The sequence below is a fragment of the Sprattus sprattus genome (genome assembly GCF_963457725.1).
Source record: "Sprattus sprattus genome assembly, chromosome: 4".
NCBI classification, from domain to species: Eukaryota; Metazoa; Chordata; class Actinopteri; order Clupeiformes; family Clupeidae; genus Sprattus; species Sprattus sprattus.
Window position 1 is genome coordinate 5,437,660 of NC_137923.1, and position 24,373 is coordinate 5,462,032.

The 24,373-nt window shown below is 43.7% G+C and overlaps 1 protein-coding gene across 1 annotated transcript in view; it reads left to right on the forward strand.

Moving 5' to 3' along the window:
• Positions 1 to 351: 351 nt before the first annotated feature.
• LOC308363306 (phosphatase and actin regulator 1) overlaps positions 352 to 24,373 on the forward strand; it is a gene marked incomplete at both ends in the record, with an annotated part of 35,304 nt that continues 11,282 nt past the window's right edge. The window contains 5 exons of the mRNA XM_080836119.1: positions 352 to 646; positions 3,029 to 3,193; positions 17,089 to 17,169; positions 19,794 to 19,997; positions 22,889 to 23,252. Of these exons, the coding sequence (XP_080692245.1) occupies positions 352 to 646; positions 3,029 to 3,193; positions 17,089 to 17,169; positions 19,794 to 19,997; positions 22,889 to 23,252 (1,109 nt within the window). The remainder of the gene's footprint in view (positions 647 to 3,028; positions 3,194 to 17,088; positions 17,170 to 19,793; positions 19,998 to 22,888; positions 23,253 to 24,373) is intronic.

A 24,373-nucleotide genomic window follows, 5' to 3' on the forward strand; every position in this document is an offset into this window, starting at 1 on the left:
GCCTGCAATAACAAAGCCTATTCACTCACTAAGTACATACGTAGCCTACAGTAGGCTAATTGGGATTAGCTCGCAGTGGCGGTCGTCAATGGCGTGCACGTCTTGCTTGGCGTTGCCTTCTGTCAGCAACGCTTTACGTCCCTACAGGTAAAAAGAGAGGACAGGTCTGAATCTCAGTTGTGGAATTGATAGTGATGCTGACGTAGTTTGCAGTGGGGCTGCCAGCTACAGGATTGGTTGTTGCAGCAGGGGCAAGAGGGGGGTGGACGGGAAACAATCGAGATCGGTTCGTTTAAAACCGCCTCCTCGCACGGCGCGCTCGGAGAACGGCAAATCCTTTCTGCTTTCTCCATGTTTAAGTCTGCGAGCTACCAGATGGCGGATCCCGCGCCTACAATCATGCATGGGAACTGGTTCTCCATGGGATACAGGGATAACGCTACCACCACGCCTGCGGGGATGTTTGTGGAGAAGCCGAAGAAGAAGGGCTTTTGCCTGGTTAAAATGATGTCCCTTAACCACAAGAAAGAGACGGCCAGTCATCAGCACCATAACAACAACATGCCCTTCATGATTCATTGTCACATTGGAAAAGAGATCAAGCATATATGCAGCAACTGTAGCCGCGGCAACGATACACAGGAGGGTGAGTGGGCTTGTAGCACAGGACCGTGCACCACAGGGGCTTCTGTTTTCAGTGTGGATTTTCTACGAGTAGGCGAAATATCTTTCTTTTCAGGTCTTCAGTTATGCGAAAGATCTTTCGGAACGCCTCAAGCCGCGGAACTAAAGATACCACTGAAATTCACTAAACAACGTTATAGTTTCTTAATGATATGAACAATTAACCTACCACACTAGTGTTCATCGTTTATGGTGTAAGCACATAAAAACATAGGCCAGACAGTAGAATACTGAGCTGAAAGTGGTCACTGTAGTATTGCATCCCTATTGAATTGTTTGCATGTAAAATATATGCGGATTCACCGTACTGTGCATATAACACTCTTGTTAGCGTCCGACAAGTTGTGAATTCCTTTCTATCTAAACTAATACACCGTTTTTCGCATTACTTCACCGCAGCGTTGCTCACCACAACATGCCGCTTCCAACTGTTTTTTCCGCTGCGTTTGGAGGGGTCATCTAGGCTTGCCACTTACCATCCGTAATGTCATTGTATGTAAATGCAAGCATGTGAAAATAATTTAGTTTTAAGGAATTAACAATGACCACAATTTGTGAAGTCTTCCAAGCATTTTATTGACTGTTGTTGTTTTGATTCCTTAATTATGCAATTTTCTTATCTGGTTAAATAAATTACGTTAATGCGCACGATAATTCTTCGTATGGCCTATAAATCCCTCTGCTCATTGCTTTGGTTGCTAAAATAAAGGGCTATTAGAAGTACATTTCAGGTGGTTTGTTTATTCGCTCTGCGCCCTTGTTCCAATCAAGCAAACATTTTTCTTCTTCCTATGCCATTTCTTGAACCTTCGGTCACAGGCTGTCTAGATTCCGAGTTGGATGGAGAATGGTGATGTGAACGAGAGACTGTTTGTTCGGAATGGATGCTTAGACTGAAAGGAGGCCGATTTGGAAAAGGACAAATATTAGAAAAGATGTCTGTGTGTGTGATAGTGATGGTTTTTAAAAGTTGGTTTTGGTGTGGAAAGTAGCTTAACAGCAGACCTTTTCCCTATTCCTTTTGCAGCTTACTCAAACAAAGCCATCTCATAAAAAGCTCATAGTGAAGTTAGGAAATGTTAACAATGGCCATAATAAGCATTTCGTCAGACAGGGTGGCATCTTTGCAAGGCATGCCTTCACTTTATAAGCAGACATGTTAAATGCACAGATGGTTAGGTACCAGTCCTTTTCAAAGCCTCTGTGCTTTCTCTCATCTTGTCTGATTTCAATTGGACGGGACTGATTGGCTCGGTTGCTCCACTGTGCTATTCCTGGAGATGCAAACATCTTTCAGATGGTATAAGTAATGGGCATAACCTGGTTCATGTCTGCCTTAGGTTTTCATCATTCAGCCGCACGTCAAAGCCCAGTCAAAGCCCAGTCAAAGCCCATCCCAGCAGTGACTTGTGAGATGTAGTTTTGTGATGGGTTTAGCTGGTAGCCATTGGTGTGAAATGTGGAAAGGCATGCAGTGCCTGCCATGCTGGCCTCCCTGTGGTTTGGCAGCACAAAAACCTGCATGATGTCTCAGAGGTGTCCTGTCGACACAGAGTCAAATCCTCAGTTCTGGCCAGGCATGCTTTTTCCACTCTGACACAGGCCCTATGTCCCTGTCTGTCAAACCATAAAAGCCTGATCCAACGTGCAGTCCCCCCCGCAGTTTAGTTGATTGTCAAAATGGTCCTCAATAAAAATATAGGCCAAACACTGATATTTCTGTTCCTATTTTTACTATTTCACCAAGACTATGCACAAGTGGTAGTTAAAATAGTTAAAACCTAGTCCTGAAAAAGCATCAGTAATTCCTTTTGAATTACTCAGTGCAGTATGTTCAGAGTTTGAAGGGCAGCCTCCCACATCTTGTATTTTGATAAGGGTCTTTAAAGATCACCCTCATCCATTTTTAAAGGCTGTGGTTTGTGAGGCCAGGAAAAACATGGCCCACTTCTGTTGCAATGTATGATGTTCTTTGTTTATTTATTAATTTGTGTGCTACTCTCTGTCTGTGTAGCAGCTCATGATCTTCACCATGTGGTCTTCCACTGTAGGCATGCTCAGCCTAATATTTCGCCTGTAACTCTTTGCTTGAACACTCTTGTGGAAGTATTTTTTGATGGTAATCCTTATACATTGCTTAGGCCTGTGTAGTAAATTATGCGAGATTACTGTCATTATGTTCCCTTTAGTTTTGTTCTGGCGAAGCCGTATTGTCATTCACCGTCGTGATCTGTCATAAAACCATAGCAGTAAATGCACTTGTCCATTGCACACCATTTATGTTCAGTACTACTCTTTCAAGTAAATACTTTGGTCACATGACACACTGTGTCTTCATTTGTAGCTGAGGAGGTGGAAAGACTGTCTGCCATGCGTTCGGAATCCCTAGTCCCAGGTACCCACACCCCACCCATCCGCCGGAAGAGCAAGTTTGCCACCATTGGCCGTCTCTTCAAACCCTGGAAATGGAGGAAGAAGAAGAGCGAGAAGTTCAAGCAAACCTCTGCAGGTAAGGCTTTTTCCTTCTTTTCCCAACTATGTCTCAAACTTCCCTCCAATTCCCTTCCTCTGCCACGCTGCCCTACTCTGGTCTTTGGTGCTTTTCACCTGTCCCTGCCCGTTCTCTGCCCGCTCACTCTCCACTAGCTCTCTCCCTGCCCCTGTTCGCAGGCCCTGGCTCCTGTCGAGAGGAGCTTGCATAAGCGCTCTCTTAAGCCCAGCCCTAATGGCATCACCTGGAGTCGGACCAAGCCCTTGGCAGCATCGCGTTTATTTTGAGGTCGGGGTCCTGGGTGCCTGGTGCAGAAGTGTACGGAGGCAAATTTGCCGCAGATTGACCATCTCCTGTTTAAGTACCGGCTCTTGTGCTCTGCCTTCTGAACATTCAAAAGCAATGTGAACCTCACTGTTAACCTGTAGTGGGTATCTCCTACATCAGTACATCTTCACAGACCCTCACATTTGGTTGTTAAATTTGGAATCTTAATTCAGTGTAAGCAATTATAATTAGATTTTTGATACAACTTGTTAAAGTCTGACACTTGTCAATTATAAAGACAGTGAGGAGCATTAACATTATTCATTGGACCAGTTCATTAACAGCCAATCAAAAAGTTCTTTGCATTTCTCTGTTTGACTGTGAATCTCTCTCTCTCTCTCTCTCTCTCTCTCTCTCTCTCTCTCTACCTGAGCGGACGTGCGTGTGTGAGCTGCGTGTGTGAGTGTGAGTGAGCAAGTGCTACTTCTAACTTTTCTCCCTTTGTGTGTTGTTTATATGTGTGTTTAATCATTGAATTATTTTGGTGGCACTTAGTTTTACAACTAGTGGGGTTTTGGTTTAGCTGGGTGTTGTAAATATCACGTCTTGTTTCCCCGTGGAGTCTGCGACCGGCTTGTTGCTGGGAGTATGGCGGCCGCGGGAAGCATGGATTTTGACAAATTAACCCGCCAGCACGGGATCAAAATTGAATGTACCGCAAGTGTGGAAAATGTTAGTTTGGCGGTTGGTATTTTAATTGGGCACGGTAACGTGAAGTCGACTTCACGTATGAATAATGCGGTGGTGCTATTTCTCAGCACAATTGAGAACGCTAATGAGGTAATTGTGAGGGGTATTGTACTCAATGATTCCCACATGCCAGTCCTCCCACTCAGTACCCCCGCCAAGAAAGTAATAATTTCAAATGTACCCCCGTTCATCAAAGATGAGCTTATTGTAAAAGAGTTGCAACGCTATGGCAAGCTGGTTTCGTCTGTTCGAAAAATCCCTCTGGGATGTAAATCGCCCCTTCATCGACATCTAGTGTCTTTTAGAAGGCAAGCATACATGATCCTAAATAGTGGCATGGAGGAGATTGAGCTAGTGTTCAAATTAAGGGTGGACGGGTTCGATTATGTGGTGTATGCAACGTCAGACACTGCGTTGAAATGTTTCAGTTGCAGTGGAGCAGGACACATTGGGCGTTTTTGTCCCGGTAAAAAGGGCAACACAAAGGAGGACACTCCAGCCAAAACCAATGTGGCTGAGTCCCCCATAGTTGTTCCCCCAGCCACTGAGGTAGAACCCTCGGAGGATGGGACCGAGGGAAGCGGACTTGAGGGGGGTCTTCAGTCCGTAGTGGATCTGATTGTGCTTTGCCCTGAAGCCGTGGCCGGTGATTCGGTGCTGATTGAGCCAGCCGTGGCAGAGATAGCTGTGGCTGGACCAGGTGAAACTGCTAATGAGAAGGGGCATTCAGTAAAGACACTGACAGTGCCTCAACCGTCAGTGAATGTGGCTCAGGCTGAGGCTATTGACATAGACCCAGTCTTCAAAGTACCGGTGAAGAGAACGATAGACCCGGTGGAGGTTACCGGGTCTAAAGTGAAAAAAGACACACACACGAGTGGTAATCTGGATAGCGATTGCGAATCTATTGACTCAAACTGGTCCGAGTGTTCGCAGGGAGAGGCACAGCTCTCCAGCGAAGAAACGAAATATACTGCAGAGACAATTAACAGTTTCCTACGCGACACGAAAGGGTTGCGGAAAGTGGAGGTGGAACTGTATTTTCCTGATTGCTCGCAGTTTGTTAACGATGTTGGCTATTTCATGAGGGAGGGTGCATTTGAGGATAACAATGTTTTTCGTCTCCGGAAAATATTGAGCAAATTGAGGAAAAAGTTGCGTGATAAAACAACTAAGACTACTTAGTTTATATGTATGTGTAAGGAAGGGTTTTGTATGACTTGTAATATTGTTTGCTCCTGTGTTGGAATAACTGAGCCTGGTTTCAATTGTGTGTTATAATGTACAGTGATTTTTGTTTCTGCAAACCAATGGCAAATATTTCTGTGAAAAAACTGTGTGCTCATTTGATGATGATTTTCATTTCCGTTTGTTTTGAATAAGGTGTAAAATACTGTTGGCGTTACTGTTTACAAATAAAAGTTTTTTATAAAATCAAATAAAAAAATCTCTCTCTCTCTCTCTCTCTCTTTCTTTCTTTCTTTCTTTCTTTCTTTCTTTCTTTCTTTCTTTCTCTCTCTTTCTCTTTATACACACACAGGGACACAGAGCCCCTTCTACCAATACCATGTGTTCTCATCATTGTATTTGCACAGTGGGTGCTGTTATACACTCAACAAACAGCTGTGCTGTTGCACACTCAAACAAGGTTTTAAGGAAATGTATCTTTTGTTAGCTTTATGTCAGGAGTTCGTCAGTATATTACCTATATACTAGCCTGGATACCAGACCGAACTTAGACCCGCGCACAACATTTTGAGGTCTGGAAGTTCGGTCTGGCACTGCTCCGTTGGGGAGAAATTGTCAGATCTCAGAAAACTGACCTAACCAATCATATTGTCAGGGTGGGCTGTATACGATGATGGACAGATGATCATGATTTTTTTTCCTGGTTCGGTTGAAACACATAATCACAGCCCAATGGAGCAGTATCAGACTCATATTCTGACTAGAATTATGAGTATGACATCGTCCTACCGATATACCAATTCCACTGATACATTCATTACATTGTACAATTCTTTTACCTTGACTAAAGTCTTGGTGAAGCCAATAATACATTTATTTGAATGGAGTGCAGAAAATGTCCCCCCACCACTTGACCTCAGGTTTGAGGAATGAGCAATTCAGTTGTGGCGCAAGGTGATTGAGACACAAGAGAATTGATTGAAGGAAAGTGCAGTGGCCTTTGACAGAGAGCTATTTTAAGGCCTTTGATGCACTGGTTCACTGGTCCATGGCGGTCAGTGGCAGGTTAAGAGCTTGCTTTTTACAGGAAGGTGTGACGGGACTCTGCACCACTTTGTTGATCTTGGTTGACAATGCTGAGAAGTTCACTCGTTGCCCTGAGTGCATATACCACTTGGCTTTTATTAAACCCTGGATGTTGGACCCTTGTGTAATTGCGTCTGTTCTTAAAAAAACTTCACTTGCTCAACTCCAATTATTCCTAACATCCTCATTTTGTACATGTTAGGAGAATTTGAGGACAATTTGCCTCAGGATAAAATGATTTGGCTCCTAGAAAGGATGTATAACCTTTTTAAGCATACGAGAAGAGATGCTTCAGAACACCTGAAATGATTGACATGGGGAGTCTTGAGGCGCATTCCTCGTCGTGGATAGCCTCAAAACCACTCATGCTCTTCTTTTTTGGCAGATTACATTTGGAGATTAGTATGACTGACTTACATTTCCGTTTGTTTTAGGGACTTAAGCAACGGGAGCCCAAAGGTCCTCTTTTAGATCCGTATCGAAGCACTTCAATTGCTCTTAGCTGTTTTTTTTTAAATGCCATACAACTAGGGCAAATTAGTTCAATGTTTTCCTCTGTCACAAGTTAGAGTAGTTAAAGCCCTAGTGTTGCTGGCTTTTTTTCCCCCACTGAATGTCACTGAATGATCAGAGAAAGCGCTCTTGGCATTTATGCCAAAGAGACTTAAACCCATACAATTAATGTAACGGCTGGAAAATGCTAAGCAAGTAATAATTTTTCTATTATACCAGACGCCTTGGGCACAAGGGCAGCAAAACTGTTCTACTTTGATGTAAAGCCTTCCAGGACCTCAAACAGTGTAGTTTGTCTTGACTGACAGATACATAGATGTATGGATGTTAGGGGTGGAGAAAAAAATCGATTCAGCTATAAATTGGGATTCTTGATGAAGGTCAAACTGACAAAAAAAATCGATTGACCCTTGTTGACTATCTACAAAATAACTTGGGATTTGATTTTTCCAGAGGGGATAAGACAATGGCATCTCCTGGCAAAGGCATACATAAGGAAATACTTTAATTTTGAGGGGTTTGTCACTACATAACTGAAGATCAGTAATAGGGAGGGAAAGTAATAAGGCCCCCCTCGTGGTAACGTTTCTAACGCTGGTTGAAATGAATAGGACTCGTAGACATTTTTTGAAAAAATACAAATCGTAAAGTTGGTAGAATGGATTCCATGACGTATGCTTTGAGAAAATGTATTGATTCTGTCGTATAGATGACCTCACCAGTTTGCGCACCTCACCGAGCGGATAGGACTCGTAGACATTTTTTGAAAAAATACAAATCGTAAAGTTGGTAGAATGGATTCCATGACGTATGCTTTGAGAAAATGTATTGATAATGTCGTATAGATGACCTCACCAGTTTGCGCACCTCACCGAGCGGATTTTTAAGGCACTAGAGCTGTAACCTTACGTTTCATGATAAACCTCAGGGAATGAGTTAAGAGTTGACTGAAACCATATCTACCACTTTAGCATATAGGCAGCAACAACTTTATTTTTATAGGACAAGACAACAAAAATGTTACAGAAGATTGTGGGTTGACCTGCTTTGCGATATATTTTTGTATGTTTTGTCCTTTGCCAATCACATCCCCTAATAACTTCGGGTCTCGGCAGGGGCTGTCATTACTAACACATCTTGTAGAGACAACTTTCTCAAGTTTACCCTGGTGTGCTGAATGAGGAATCCCATTTCATCATGAATTGGAGGTGTGTGGTTGGTTGTTTGTTATTGCCACAAGTAACACCCCCTAAACACCATATAAGGGCAGGTGTTATGCTGTGTGTAAATACTCTGGGGCAGGCCCAAGAATTTGAGAGATGCCACTACATACTATAAGAAGAACTTCAGCAGTTGTGAAATCAGCATAATGTTAAATACATTTAAAGCAAGTAAACGTATGTTAAAATAAGATTTATATGATATTCGTGCATTTTGTTTTTGTTTTGATTTTTAATGCCCGTCAAATTTAAAACATATATTTCCTTGGGTTGGACATTGAAAAGGATTTATTTATTATTATTTATTTTTTTTACTACTTCTCGACCACTCGCCAAAATGTTCTCTTGCCTAAGTAAGAGAACAGCAAATTCACATTGGTGAATCCCAGAAATCTATGGGCATTGGGCAGTGACAAAAAAAACTAACAAATCATGGATGCAAACAAAAGTAAGAGGAAATGTGTTCCTATATTGCTTCCTGCATGAGGCCCATTGTCTCAGCTGTATTCTGTATACTTTCAGTATCAAAGTATTTAAGGGGAATTGCAATACATATTGAATCAGCAATTAAATATAAAATATCATCACATTATCTATATAACTAAATATTAAATTGGGATTTCTGGCAGTTTACACCCCATATGTGCGTATGTATAGATGGATTACTGTGCAGTTTCTCTGGTGAACAGCAATTGGATGTCAAGTTTAGGTCAGGCTCTATGGATGTCCAGTTTGTTCGGTCAACTCACAGAGTAGCCCAGGCCAAACCAACTCTGGACTTGTTTCTTGTCTATCTGGTAGTTTAAAATTTGCCCTGGCGTTTCATATAAACTGGTTGCCTGTGATTCAGCTCCTCACATTGTAGTTCCTGCAGTGCAGGAAATAGGATCTTTATTGGAATATTAACACATGCTGGTCCTCCTATTATTAGGCTAGAAAGTAACTGGTGTACTTTGTGTTTAATGAGCATGCTCCAGTTTTCTTTCCAATTGTAGACAAATAAGTAGGCCTAGACAGTAAGGGGGAGGTTAATGTGTCAAATCAGTGGAAGAAATAGGCTAGGATAGGAATGATGGCTCGTTATGGGAGTTGGGGGAAAATCAATAAGATAAATGAAACACGCCAGTATGTGTTGCCCAAAACCACTGCTGTGTTCAACTCAAACGGAAGGAAATGGATAATATAAATGGGCTTCATCCTCAGTCAAGACCAACTACACAGCTCCTCTAACTGCAAACATTTGATCCCTCTTTTGTTTATATGGGATCTTTCAGTTCTGTACTTGAACCTGTTTTGAGATGTCTTGCCAAGACCTGCTTCGGCATGATGTTGAGAAGCCAGTCATCTAAACGCATGCCCTCTGACAAAGACATCACAAGCCTTGATCAATAGAACGTGATGTTAAGGAGCTGACCCCCGGGTTGATGCCTGTCCCTGTGGAGTAAATGACATTCAGGCAGCATGCTGATGGAGTACCGATGACATGATTCTTTACCTCCACTCATTCTCTCCTTCGCCTGCCAGTGTTTTTTTTCAACCGGACTGATGTAATATTGAACCTTTGTAACCACTTCATGTTGTTTACCATATTGCATATTTGCTGGTGGTTTATTTTGACATGCAAGAAAGTTTGTTGTAATGCAAATGGGGTTCTCCACTTGCTGATATTTATGCTGACATCTTTTTCAGTTTGCTTATTTTGTCTTTTTTTTTTTTTTTTTGCTTAATCACCACATTAGTTTTAAGTAGATAGTAGCCAGACTGTTTTTCTATTATTTATTTTGAAGAATGTCTAGTCCCATCTGACCTGATCTGGTTTGTGTTTTAGGGCATGGTGTAATAGCCCGAGTCTAAATGGCTTACCATTACCTTTGTTGGCAGTTTGTTGCACCTCAGGTGTGTGTGTGTGTGTCTTTGTGTGTGGCCTTGTGAGTTGCTGTTTCTAGGCAGCACTGGTGTGTGTGTGCGTGTGTGGTGTGTGTTGAGTCCTCCTCTGTATATGCATGTGTGTGTGGCCTTTGAGCTGATGTTTCTGGGCAGCGCTGTGGGAAGCAGAGAGCCGGTGCTGAGAGTGCAGATGCTGCAGGTAATTGCGGGAGAGGAGAACACAAGAGGATTAGGTCAGCTGCTGCTGGGGATGGCCGGTGAGAGCAGACTGTGGGGCTTATCTCACAGCAGTACACCACCACTCCCTGACAGCTGTCTGTATGTGTGTGTGGTGTGTGGTGGTGTGTGTGTGTGTGTGTGTGTGTGGTGTGTGACTGTCTTGTCATTGGGAAGGAATGGATGGAACAAAGCGGCGGCTGATCTATCCAATGGAATCTGTCTCCCAGAAGTGGATTTGATGTATTTGTATCCATAGCGAGGCTGGAGAGGGACAGTCATCCTCTTTAACTCCCCACCCCAGGCTGGTACTGCAATGACACTTTTTTTTTTCTTCTAACAGTCTCAAATTTTGGAATTATTTCACACACGCACACTCATACCCACATGCATACACACTTACACATGCGTGCACACACGCGCATACACAAACACACATTCACAGACACACCTTAAAAAGGTGGACATTTTCCTTATTTTTACATCAGTGTCAGCCAATGTCTGTCTTCATGACATGCACGGCATGAGGTATTGAGAGTGGCTGGGAAAGAGAATCACTCTTTAAAAGCCTCAATCTGCACGAGGTACCAGAGGGAAGGAAAGAAAGCTGAATATCTAGGTCACTTTTTGGCTGGATGGGTCGTACTTAGACCAACAGCATATGCTTCACAACACAACTTGAAAGTGCCTTTGATCACATGCTGTGGTATAGTACCTTATATTGCTCTATCCTGCACTTGATAAAAACTTCTCATTATGTTTTTATCATTTGGTTTTACATGAGTCTTAGCTGGCACTGGCTAAGGGGAGTAGTGAACTAAATGGAATTAAACTAGTAGTTTAACTACATTTTGCAGTAGATGGCTGGTTGTTCAACGACATAGATATTTGCATAGTGGTTGAAGTAGGTAAACTACTTTTTTTTTTTGACAATTTTTGTCCACAAAAGGGCCTATTTATTTGTCAACGAAAATGTTTTACTGTTTTAGTTGTAGTCAGATAATCCAAAATCCAGATTTGTTTGACAAAAATAAAACATCCCTTGCTATTTTGTCCTTATGTATAACCTGTGAACAAGCAGGCTCTTTTTGCAATAAACTCAATTGCGAGGCATTTTTCGCTAGCATAAATGTGTTTTTTTTTTTTTGCATTATATTTTGTTATACATAATTGTATTTGCATCACCTGAACATTGTCAATTTGATCATAATTCTACAAAGTAGTTAGAACTAAGTTTTTCAAGTATCTTTAGTTATCCAAGCAAAATTTCTCCCTAGGGTAGCTTAGCTGTAGTTCAACTTCTTCCAGCGTGAAGTAATTGGTAGCTTGCTATATTACTCACTGGTTGGTGTAATCCTCACTGAGGCACTAGTCTGCCTCTAAGGGCTGTGCTCTGGACCGTCTGAGGGGGTTTTGGGCGCCAGGAGGATGGCTCGAAGGGAGCCTATATGCCATCTCTCTCGCTCACTTAGACACATGCCACACACACACACACACACACACACACACACACACACAGAGTGTGAAGAGTGGTGTACTAGAACTGTCCCTCAGATGTGGTGACCTTGTTAGCTGCAGGCTCAATAGTGAAGTGTGGAAAAATGAGGGCAGAAGTGTTGACCCAGCTAACTGCTCTAACTGGTGTCTCTGAGGGTGCCCTGTGTTGTGTCTGAACCTGTAATGCTTGTAGTATTGATACCACTGTTTTTACAAAGCCTTTCAGCCAGGGATTTTGTTCTCACATAGCACAAGTCGTTTATTCCCTAATTAATTCCGCTTGTGAAGTAAACGGTGTATAACATCTCAACAAGTGATTGGAATCATATGAGTACATTCATTTAATTAGTGTTTAGATGTACAACAAACAAACCAGTGTTTGCTCTAAAGACTAGGGCAATTTGTGGTGGTAATTCTGTTTTAAAAACCCAATTTCAATGTCTGTATTCGGTAATAACAAGTCCAATAGCCAGAAGTCCAGTTGATGCCTGTTGGAAGGAAGAAAAAAAGTGTGGAAGAAAATCAGTTTAGAGGTGAAAAGAAAAAAGAAGGAAGGAAGGCAAAAAAAACATCACAGCTAGCGCTAACATTTCAACATCACAGCTAGCTCTAACATTTCAGCATTTCAACATCACAGCTAGCTCTAACATTGCACATATTTCTGGAGAAGCCACACATAATCTATTAACTGATGTATTTGGTAACATGCATGCCTTAGTTTGTTCCCACTTCATCTTGCCCTTTATGGCAAGATGAGTTTGGCAGGGATGAACCTGTGGCTACTGCAGGTTGATTGGTTTACAGACAGCAGTGTTATGCAATATGTCCTGCTGTAGCTTGCCCTGTACAGTTATGTCACAAATCCTTCGGTAATTGCGTCTTTCATTTTGCCCTGTTTAAATGTAATCTGACTGCATGGTTAGTAATGACATAGACCCAAACTGTTTCTTTCCCTTATTTGTTGGTATGATGCAGAAATGTCATTCTGAGACACATTCGTTCACGGACCGGCTTCGTGATCCATATGAACTCTCAAAGGTTTGAAGATACTCTTGTGCTGTTTGGTGAAGGCAATAATAACACGAGGGGAGAAGCTGACAGGAGTGCTGTTTGCCCCATGGCTTGTGTTAAGCATCGGGGGCATTCTAATTAATTGTTCACATTAAGAGCCAGTGAGTTAAACGCTAAACATATAATCGAACAGGTTTGGCAAGTACCAACAACACTTGTAATGCACGTTTAATCCATGAGGGGAAATAAAAGAAAAAGAACATAACTAATTAAAAAGAAGTTATGAGTGAGTGAACTGTTTGTGCATGACTGTCTGGAGGAGGTAATACGTGTGGGTTATGTTGTAACCATGGTTTCCACAATTGAGAACCTAGACATTTCCCTTCATGTCGGTCACGAGACCCTTCATTTGAGTTGCTATGGGAAAACAATCGCACCGCACCATGTGCATCTCACCATGGGCAGCACAAGAGCCAACACTGCAGTGATGTAGGCTTTCTCTGCTATGTAGATGTAGTACTACAAGGTTTCGAGAGCTAGAGGGACTTGGACTTCTAGGGTGGCAGTGCCAGTGGGCACAGATGAGAAGCCATGGAATCTTCTAGCTGAGGCATGGCCATGTAGCCAAGGTCTGCGATTCCATCCATGTTCTTGTAAGCAGACATGCCTTTCACAGGGGATGTCGCTGTGTATGGTGATTTCTATACAGCTTCAGTTCCTGCCGTACTTCAGGGAAGAAAGCTCTCTGATCTCTCAACATTTTACCCGACATGGTATGGCAGTGGGGGCAGTCCGATGCCGGAGAGTGGGCTTGCTTGGCATAGTCCATCACTTGGCACCCTAAAGCACTTGGCATTAGTGTCCGAACATAAGATGGCGGTGCCGCCATGGCACCGTTTGTCCAGCATGGGTTTGTTTTCTTTTCTTGAAAGCCCTGGTCTACGAAAAGAAACCAGAGTTAGAGAGAGCTAATATGCTGGCAACACCTCCGAGCTCAGTAGTGGAAGAACAGTGGACCATTTAGGTAGCGAGCCACAAGAGTTTATTCAGCTTTCAGCATACACATAGGAGGTGTTGAGTCACGCTGAGGGAATGAAGAGGATGTAGGCATACATGGCACAGGCATTTATAGCTGTGGCACGAGATGATGTGCGTGTCTTTGGTCAGTTCATTGGCCCTCGGTGCTGTACGGCCTCAGCAGTTTGCCTGGAAGGGGCTGATCCCCATAGCTTCTCTGACGCAGCGTCTCCTGACCTGACATGAAGGGGCACTTTTAGTAGTCCGCATCCTTTCAAAATAAATAAAGTTTGTTGTGTTTCTGGCATCTGTCCTGGCTAAAGGCCAATATAAGACATGACCGTTACAATTGCTGGACAGGCCTCTGTGTCTTGATGTAGTATTTTGTCCTCTGCAAACAAAAAGGTTAAAACTATGTGGTTATTTATTCAAACATTTTATCAAGTCGACAGAGACCGAGACAGAGGCTTCCACTCCTCTCTGCTTGCCTGATGATTTGCCATACGCAGGTTCTAAACGTTGAAGATGGATGGGACTTGTGATTTTTCCCCTGCCAGACGAAATGAGTACACATCATCCTGGGAAGACATCCCAGATTTCCCCAGTCTTGTATGGAAGCCATGTTGTCCTTCCTTGCACACATAGACTCAACGGTCTTATCTGCTTAACATGCTGTATGGAGCTTGGAATCTTCTTTTAAAGGCTTCCCATTATTTAAGTTAATTTGGGCTGGTCCACTTAATCCATAGCCTCATTTTGTTAGCCGGACCAGCTGATGCAGAGCAGTGCACAGACATGAAATTGTTTGTCAAATAGTTGTCATGTCAGCCAGTCTGAGGTCCATTGTCTGCCAGGTTGCTGCTGATTTTTGAGCTGCAAAAAGAAGTCTTGTCCTATGACTCACACACCTAGACAGACAGACTGACACACACACTCACACAAAGACACGCACACACATAGACACTCCCAACTGAGAAAATCGTTATCTTTGGGTTGTGGGTGACACACCTAATTAAAGTGCCCTCACCAATATCGCTGCTTAACCACCACCACCAGCAGCAGCAGCAGCAAAGAGAAAGCGATGGCCCTGTAGCAGCCAGCCCTGTGTGGGGAAAGAGAGAAGAGAGCTATTGATTTGCTGCCGCTGCAAAAGCTGATGCTGGCACCCACTCATTCTTTTACATACACCCTCTTCTCTCAGGGCTCTGACACAAACATCACCATGCTGATGCATACACACAAACACACACAATCACAGACATGAATAAACACACACACACACACACACACACACTCATATGTCAGCTGCATCCTCTTTGTGTTGAGGTACCTGCATGGTCACACACCTGTCCATTTAACCACACAGATGGTATCTTTAAACGCACATCTGACAGTTTTTGTTTGGTGTTATGCATGATTTAGTATGAGTAGGATTCTCCCAAGCTGCTGATTGCAGCATTGGTTTGTATGTAAGGTCTCTGACACCGGACTCTTAGCGTCACTTCCTCGCTGCTTTCTGAGGAGGCGTGGGAGAAGGAGCTACTTTCCCTTGACGCTGCAGACGTGGCATTGTGGTGCGGTATGGTGTGAGCTTACTGACGACGTCCGTGCCACGGCACAGATGTTGCTGCTGCTGCTGCTGTAGAGGATGCTCTTAAGCTTCACGGTGACATTTACAGTTCCTGTAAGCCGCGTCCACCGGCGAACCCCCCTAATGGCTTCCACACCTTAACAATTTGATCATAACCCCCAAAATGGCCCGGCATGGCCCAATAAACAGGATGACATTTTGAATCGGCGTGTGTGAGTAATCCATTCTTATGCGTGGCTGATGCGATGAACTCTTCTCGCTGAATACAGACGTGGTGCTAGGCAGCAGTGGGTAGAGACCTCGTGGAGGCTGTTTTTAATATTCAAGCGTGTAGGATGTGAGAGATGGGGAAGGGGATTTTTGCATTTGGGTTTGGTGATTCAAACTCCAGTGTAGGTGTCCACAGCCACCATGCATTGAGAAGACCCATTTTGGAAGACAAGGTATCAGCCTCAGAATCTAAAGCAAACGTGCACTCAAGGGATTGTATATAACATGTTAATGGCCTCAAGGAAGGAGGCACTTTTACAGTTTTACACATAAGCCTGCTTTAGCCTGTTTGAGCTGCTCTTGTGTGTTGGTCATGTGCTGCGTACCTCTCAAACCTTCTGTGTTCGTTACACACACACTCACACACACACACACACATGTGCGCGCTGTGTATTGAGAGCTGTTCTTCTGCCTGATTCTCATTTCACATTCTTAATTGGTTCCTTTGCAGGGGTAGCTTTTGAAATGACTAACATCACGTTAAACGACCCCAGTTCAGCACAGCACGGGAGAATGTTAAGTCCCTCAACTGTTTGAGCCCTAAAAATAGATGGGAGCGGTCGCGCTGGGACATCTAGCTCGTTTAGAAGGCGTTTCGCCAGATAGAATGGAGTGGGGGGGGGGGGGGATTATTGAAACACCTATCCTTTTTATCATTCTTATCACATGAAAGTAAAGGTGTTAAATCTTGCTCATACCTCACGTCCAGAGATTGCCGGCTCTGGTGAATCCACTGAAGGGTTTACACGATGGAAGGAGAATGAGGCTCTGTGTCTCAGTTTGGCCGTGCAGTATTTATTGAACTGTTGGCATGCATTTTCGAGCTAATGTGCGTAATGCAGAAGAGCATTAAGGAAGCAAGAAATGCACATAAATTAATGCTCTCTGTGTCTCTGCTGCTCTGCTGGTGACTGCGGTTAAAGCACAGCAAGACATCAACTGCCATTTTATGTGAAGCGTTCTCCCTAATGCCAGTAGAGCAGCGGCTAATGCTAAGGGTTTCCTCAAAAACTATTATTTTTGGTGTGTGTAATATCTAGAAGTGACTGATGTATTTAGCATTGCATGCATTGTGCTGCAGTATTAAGCTTTAGGTTGAGTCACACAGACTGTTAGAATTGTGTACAGTGCCCTAGTTTCAGCAGTGCCTCCTTAAAATGTGTCAGAGGAAGGAAATTGATGCATTAACACAATTGTAAAGGCTCTGTTTGATGGTCCCATAGGTTCAAAGTGTTGATCTTGTTATCAGCCTGCATTCATACAAGCTAATTGCTTCACTAATCAGAGGCAGAGGCAGAAGCCTTGTTGAGTCTTTCACTGCGGTCGTGCTAGAGGTACCTCAGCAGCTTTTACAGCTCATCCTTGACGGCTCCTTTTCCCCCCTTCTCCTCTTTTCTCAGCCCTGGAGAGGAAGATGTCCATGCGGCAGAGCAGAGAGGAGCTGATCAAGAGAGGAGTGCTGAAGGAGATCTTTGAGAGAGGTACGTTTAGTAGCCATGTTCGAAAGCTGACTCCTCAACAAAACCCCATGAAGAACCTGAAACCATATTCATACAGTTGAGGAGATGACTACAACCTGTATGCCAGCTTTACCCTATCCAGAATGTCATCTTGTGTGTCTGTGTCTCTGTGTGTCTGTGTGTCTGTGTGTCTGTGTGTCTGTGTGGTGTTATCATTTCGTTGGGAAAACCACACCATTAATAATGTTAGAGGGAGAAAAGAAATCCTTTATATTTTGGATTCATAACACTGGGCCCATGGGAGTGATCCCACAGGGAGATGATGCAATAGCCTCCATCTTTAAAAAGCAGATACAGCTCATACTTTCATGTTTATCTAGGAATGTGTGTGTGTTACCAGTGATTCACCAACTCAGTTTCTTAAACAGGGAAAGGAACCAAATGAGGCAAACAATGGGTAGCTTTCTGGTCAAAGATGGCCGAAAAGATGTAGAGCAGTGGAAAGAGTTACATTATCCCTAGGGGGCTATATGTACAGTAGATAAACCACATGCGATGTAGATGGACTATATGTACTTCCCATTGGAAATGGCCTTTGTTGGTTTTTCACTATTCCACTTTCACCAAACTTGAATCGTTTGATATCTTGAAAATTCATGGCACGATTGCAGGTTGTCTTGGTAATGCTTTATTCTGAATTACTGTCAGTTTGACTGATTGGGGATTAATCGATTGTTAACTTTCTCATTGGTAATGTTTCTTTGTTGTTTATGTTTTCTTTTCCCCCTGTCGGGTAGCCCTCAAAAATGTGTTAATCTTCTATCTGATTGGCTCTAAACGCTTAATCAGCTTATGGACTTACTTGAGTTCGTAGTGGGACAAAATGTTAGATTGTTGGACTTGAAAACAGCTTATATTGAAAAACAGTAAATATTGAAACAAGTTTTCAATATTTACTCCACCAGATTCAAACTTCTGTGTTTTAAGAATGTAGTTTCAGCATCTGCAGTCGTTTGTCAAGCAAATGATGGCTCATAAATTGGAAGCGAACCGGGTCCACAGTTCTAGTGCTTCACGCTGTTCAGTCTGCACGTTCTTCACATGTCTGCTACATTCATAAGGACACCCTTGAAGAAGCATCAAAAAAGCAACCAATGAGTAGCCTGATGAGATTGTGCCCTGGAAAAGATGTGACAGAAAAGATCACTTGTGGCTGTAAAGGTCTTAGAGGTGTGTTACTGTGGCTGTGCCCAGCCATCACTCACATCAGGAACAGTTGAGGTCCATTTCGGGCGTTATGCCGTTGCACGTTTCCTGTGACTGGAAGCAGGTGTGTCTAGATCAAACACAAGGAGCTAATATTAGTTTCTGTGAAAGGCCTTGCTGTTTACCGCTCGTCTGGTGCATTAGCCCACAACTACACACACACATATACACACACCCATGCACACTCACAGATACAGAGTTGAGGGGTGGGTTGGAAATGTGTAACCATCTCCTCTTTCTCAGACTTCATGGCCTTTGTAACAAAAGAAGAGGGGAGGTTTAAGTGTGCAGGGCCAGGGTCAGTGCCCTGCATGTTAGATGGGGGCAGGACGGCATCATGTGGCTACAGGGGGTCCAAGCACACAGATGGGCACAGGAGCAGAAAGTAACACACAGCCCAAGTCAGTCATGTCCTCTCCTAATTCCCCTCAGGAAAAGTTCTCACAGCATTATTAGTGATGATAAAGGGGCTTCTGGCTAGTGTGGAAATGTTAATAATGTGCAGGGAACTTGAATGGAACCGATCTCGCATAGGCATTGTCTTTTATCCTCACCTTCCTCCGCAGGGATTCTATCTGTTCTTTACCAGCTTGTCAAGTTAATTACACTGGAAAAAAGATAAAAAAAAACATCAAAAGGACACCACTTAATGAACTAATGTTGCAAATGGGACTTTTTTTTCCCCCCTTCCTACCCTTTCAAAATGTCTTTGTGATTATAACAGCAGTCAAAAGCTCGGTAATGGACTTTGTTTTGCGTCAGCAAGTGATCTGATCTGATTTGTTTTTTTCAGCGACCAACCTTAAAGTACGCAATTCCACCGAGACTGCATTGAGTCAACCTACTCAAAGCGTTGGCACTACAGTAGACATGACCATGTAGAGGTAGAGAATGACTGCAGGCAGCATTACGTGCTGCTTTGAATTGAAAGAGGCATCATCATCCTTATCACAAGGCTCATAGGTGTGCTGGTGACCATTTTTGATGAGATTGTTATGCATATCAACGTTCTTCTTCACTTAACATGACCTTGATATATAGGTACATAAGTTAGTATGTTGTAGTTCAACCACATCGGCACATATTCAAAGACTAGGTTTGGTTAGATGAGTACATGGATCAACCCAAAACATTTGTGCTTTAATGCTTTCAATTCACTTACTGCAACAGTCATTTGTCCGTTGCTATCCTCTGATTCTGCCAGGGTATGATCATTTTGCAATGTAAAATAGGACAGCCTTCTGTGTCTCTTCACCATTTGTGTTCTTTGTCTGGTAGTAGGTGCAACCTAGGGGTCATTACAGTGGGTGTGAGAATATTTTATTCAGTGTTGACTGTTGTGGTTTTAAAATAAAGATGTCTCTTGTGTTGAATTGCAGCCAACATCGACTTCCGGCCCTCCATGGAAGGCAGTGTGTGTCCTCAGGACTCCTCCCTGAAGCAGACGGTGATCCTGCCTCCCAAGAAGTCTGTGGCTTTCACCGGTGACGTTCAGGACACGCCACCTAAGCCCCCTCTGTTCCACAAGCAGCCCCCGGCGATCCCCCCGAAACCCTTCTCTCGCCTGCCCAATCACAGCACAGGTGAGCCTGACCTCAAGGAGAGGAGGGGTGGGAGGTTTATCTTCTGAGATTAGGGATTGGTCTGACATGGTGGCACCCAATCCCGTCCACAGAGAGGTCACGCGTGTCCGTCCACAGAGAGGTCACGCGTGTCCGTCCACAGACGCATGTCCGTCCACAGAGATCTGAGCGGTTCCGTGATGGCGGTGATCTCGGGCAAGATACTCACTTTCAGGTTTAAACTTTCCAGGTGATGTCGCTTGTTAACCCTATCTGGCCCCCGAATGGATTTCAGTTTTTCAAAAAAAACACACATTTGTGGAAAGAATTGCAACTTTTTTAGACCATTCAAACAAGGCACTGTTTTTGATCATCTTGCCTAAATGTTCTTAATCTGTTGTAGGGATTGAAAGCTAGTGCTGGTCTCTCTCTCTCGCTCCTTCTCTTTCTACCTTTTTCTTTCTTTGTCTGTGTGTGTGTGTGTGTGTGTGTGTGTGTGTGTGTCTGTGTGTGTGTGTGGCAGATGGCCTCTTTGAGATTAGTCTCATTAAATCCCACTTCAGCAGGACTGCCTCTTTCTTTTCTCTCTGCCACTCTCTCTTACCTTCGCCCATTTCCTACTGTGAGTTATTAGGTTTCCTCCGGTAGGAGGTAACCTATTGTATCTGTTAGTATTATTCTGTTAGTACCATGGGAGTCAATGGCAGCCCCTAGAACCATATGGTAACTTTTTGTGAAATTTGGCACACTCATTAAGGACAGCCCCTTCTTCATTCACACCAAGTTTCATGGCTCTCATTACACCACTCTAGCGCCACCAACAGGTCAAAGTTGGACTTTTGTAACACACGCAACTTTTGAACCGTATGACCGATTTTCAAAAATGAGGTACCATTGGATTCCCTGGATCAAGACAAATTAAACCCACCCCATGGCGTCAATTTCCGGTTATATAGATTTTCCGCTATTTCCGGTTTTATCAAAAACCTTTGAAAGCCTACTCCTCCTGCAATTTTTGGCAAATCTTTTTCAAACTCACCAGAGATGATCTTCAGACCTAGTCTCACAAAAGTTATCAACAGAATTTTGATCCTCACAACCGTTTGTCCGGTACAGCAACTCAAATTCAGCAGAAAAGTCGCCAAACAGGAAGTGAAGTCATATCTTGGCAAATCTTTGACAAATCAACACCAAACTTGATATGTCACTGGAAGACACTACAACATGTTGCCATGTGCAAAGGCAACTTCATATCTTCAAAAATGATTGATATAAAGCAAATTGGATAGATTGTTAACGCTAAAACAATGCTTTACACATCAACAGGTCAAAAAGTGATACTCTGATTGAATCACAAGTTCATGTGAAGACACTTGAGAATGTTTGACTAAGATGAAAAAATTGACTAAGATGAAAAGTAGATTTTTGGTGAATATTTGAAATACGCATGCTTGGCTAATTGCTATGGTGTTTCTCAATAGACGGTCTGCCTCTGCCCCTCTGGTCTTGCGCGCGTGTGTGCTCCAGATTCTCTCTCTCACACACACACACACACACACACACACACACACACAGGCTCCTTTGACACGCGCAAGCACACACACACAACATTTAAGGAAATTTAGGGATGACCACACCCCTTCTCACTCTTAGCTTGAAGCCATGGCCCTTGAGGATCTTCAAAGTAATGCATTTGAAATGTAATATCCCATTGGCAAGTCTGCAGCATGGATTTTTCTATACAGTGACAAATTGTCACAAAAATACATTTTTCCCTGGTTCGCAATGTCTGGAGGAGGACACCGCCATCGCTGCTTGCAGCTATATTTGTATTGTGTTTTTTTTTAAAAAAAAAATTTATTTATTTCTCATATCTGTATAATAATATGTAATATCTTCCATCCACCCATTTGGACGGGTCATGCTTTATTTACTGTTTTATCTAGTCAATACATATTCTGATTCTATTATATTCTGCCTCTCGTTCCTGTACATCCTTCCCTGCCGGTTAAGAGACTGGCATTAATACATGGATGTAACTCTGGCAGCCCTGACACACATACAGCTTCTCACATACAGCTCCTGTCTCCACCCCTGCTTTGCCAAAACGAGTCAACAGTACAAACATCAGATGTCTGTGCTTTCATCAGTTCAACAAAATGATGTGTTTTTTGATATAAGCGCGTGCGATATCAATATATAAAGACGAGCTAAACTTAACAAAACCATTTATTTTGTAGACATTGTCATTTAGAGTAATTCCCCATTATTGTCTTTTTTTTTCCCAGTCTAATCTTCTAAAACACTCCTAAATGAAAGCGTACCTTAAAAAAGTCCATATACCTGACTATACACACTACTGACAAACACTCTGGTGGTAATGAGCGTGTAAGGGTGTTCTCCCCCCCATCAGTAGCGCTGGCTAGTGCTGTGAGGGCACGTTTCCTCGTGACGGCAGCCTGGCACCGTGCCAGCGTACTCTGATCCGTAAATTAGCTCGGCATAATGAGTCCGTTTTGGTCAGTATATCTGGGAAATGGGTACGTGCGTGTGGCACTCGGTCACCTTTCGGGTGTGTGCACCAGTGGCAGAGGGGGTGAAGTAGCCTCCTGCCGACTCGTCCCCCACGTCACTTGCCCTTCCATCATGCTTAGCCGTCTTAGTCGGTCGTGACACACCTTGACAGATATGATGAGTGACTTAGCTCAACACGCTGATATAACGACTGCTTAATTGACGGCTGACGTTGTCTTTGTTCATGTTAAGCCGTGATGAGTGAGAGGGATTTACATCAGTTCATGTTGCACCGGTATGGGCATTTAAGAGAGGGAAAAAACCTACTTCAGCAGTGGCTTTCTCACTGTGTCTGACCGCTTTATTGATCTCTGTCTCTTCCTCTGTCCGTCATCCAGCTCCAGAGTCTTGCCAGCCCATGAAGCTGTCCTGTATGCCGGGCAAACTCTCTCCTCCTCTACCTCCCAAGAAAGTGATGATCTGTGTACCTCCAGGAGGTCTGGACCATTCTTCCTCGCCCATGTCCCTCTCCTCCTTCACCCAGAAATTCCCCTCGGGCCCCCACGGCTTACCCCTGCACCACGTCACCATCGGGGGGCACCCGGTCCTCTCCGGGCGTGGCCACCAGCACCAGCACCAGCATCAGCATCAGCACCCGCACCCGCTACAGTATGGCACCATGCCCACCAGCCTGCACCCGCCTAGCCGTATCATTGAGGAGCTCAGCAAGACGCTGGCGCTTACCATGCAGCGGCTCGAGAAGTGAGTTTGTGTGTGTGTGTGTGTGTGTGTGTGTGTGTGTGTGTGTGTGTGTGTGTGTGTGTGTGTGCGCGCGCGCGCATATGCATGCACTTTTGTTTGTTTAAACATTTTTGTGTGTGTGTGTACCATTTTAAGTGGGGTTGTGCTTCACTCAAACTACCCTGTTAGTGCATTGCTTTATATTAGCATGAAGCCATCTGGACGAATTTCTCCTCCATGGACTCATAGTCTGGTAAAATCAAACCAGGTCTTATCTTTGGTCATATCCTTTCCCAGATCTGAACCCATCGCCCTGGTGGTATCGGTTCCGTAGCAGCAGGGATGGGTTTTTACACTTCATGTGTGGACACAGGTGTTTGAGGACAGTGACTATCTCCGTGTTTGCGTGTTGGGTATTGGCATTCAGTGTAGTTATAATAGACATCGTGCAGTAAGGCACACGCTCCCGTACTCCATGGCACCATTCTCCCAGAGCTGTAATGGGGTCAGGCTCGTGAGGAGGTGACCTAGCTTCCCGCACCCCTCCTCGGGAACAGCCGGCCCACTTTAGCTGAGCAACGGGTAGAGGTACACACAGCCGCAGCTGGCTTGAATTGGAGGCAAACGCCCTTGTGCCACATTCCCATTAAATAGGATGAACGTCTTCCTTACTAGATGACATGCTTACACACACCTGGGCCCTACTCCTCAGAGCCCCATCATTACACACAGCTTGTGTGTCATCGGGTAAAGGAGAAAGGGATCAGGGTATGACTCAGTTGTGTGTTAGTGATTAGCCTCCAGCTTGCGTTGTGATTCGGAAAGATGATGCTGGAGATAAGGTAATAATTGCATAATCGGGAAATGAGTCAGGCTTGAAAGGCTTTTTTAAATGGCGGAAGTCCTGAGCAATGTGTGTTTTTGCGCAAGATTGAGCACAATTACTAAAATACTCAGATTTAGAGTGTCACCTCATTAGCGATTACTTTGAAATAATGCTGAGGATTAATTTACTTTTATTATAATGCGTTAGAACGGAATAAAAGTAGCTGTTTGAGAAAAAACTATTTTGATCCAGAATCAAATGACGCGTGTGTGCGTGTGTGCGTGTGTGCGCGTGTGTGTGTGTGTGTGTGTGTGTG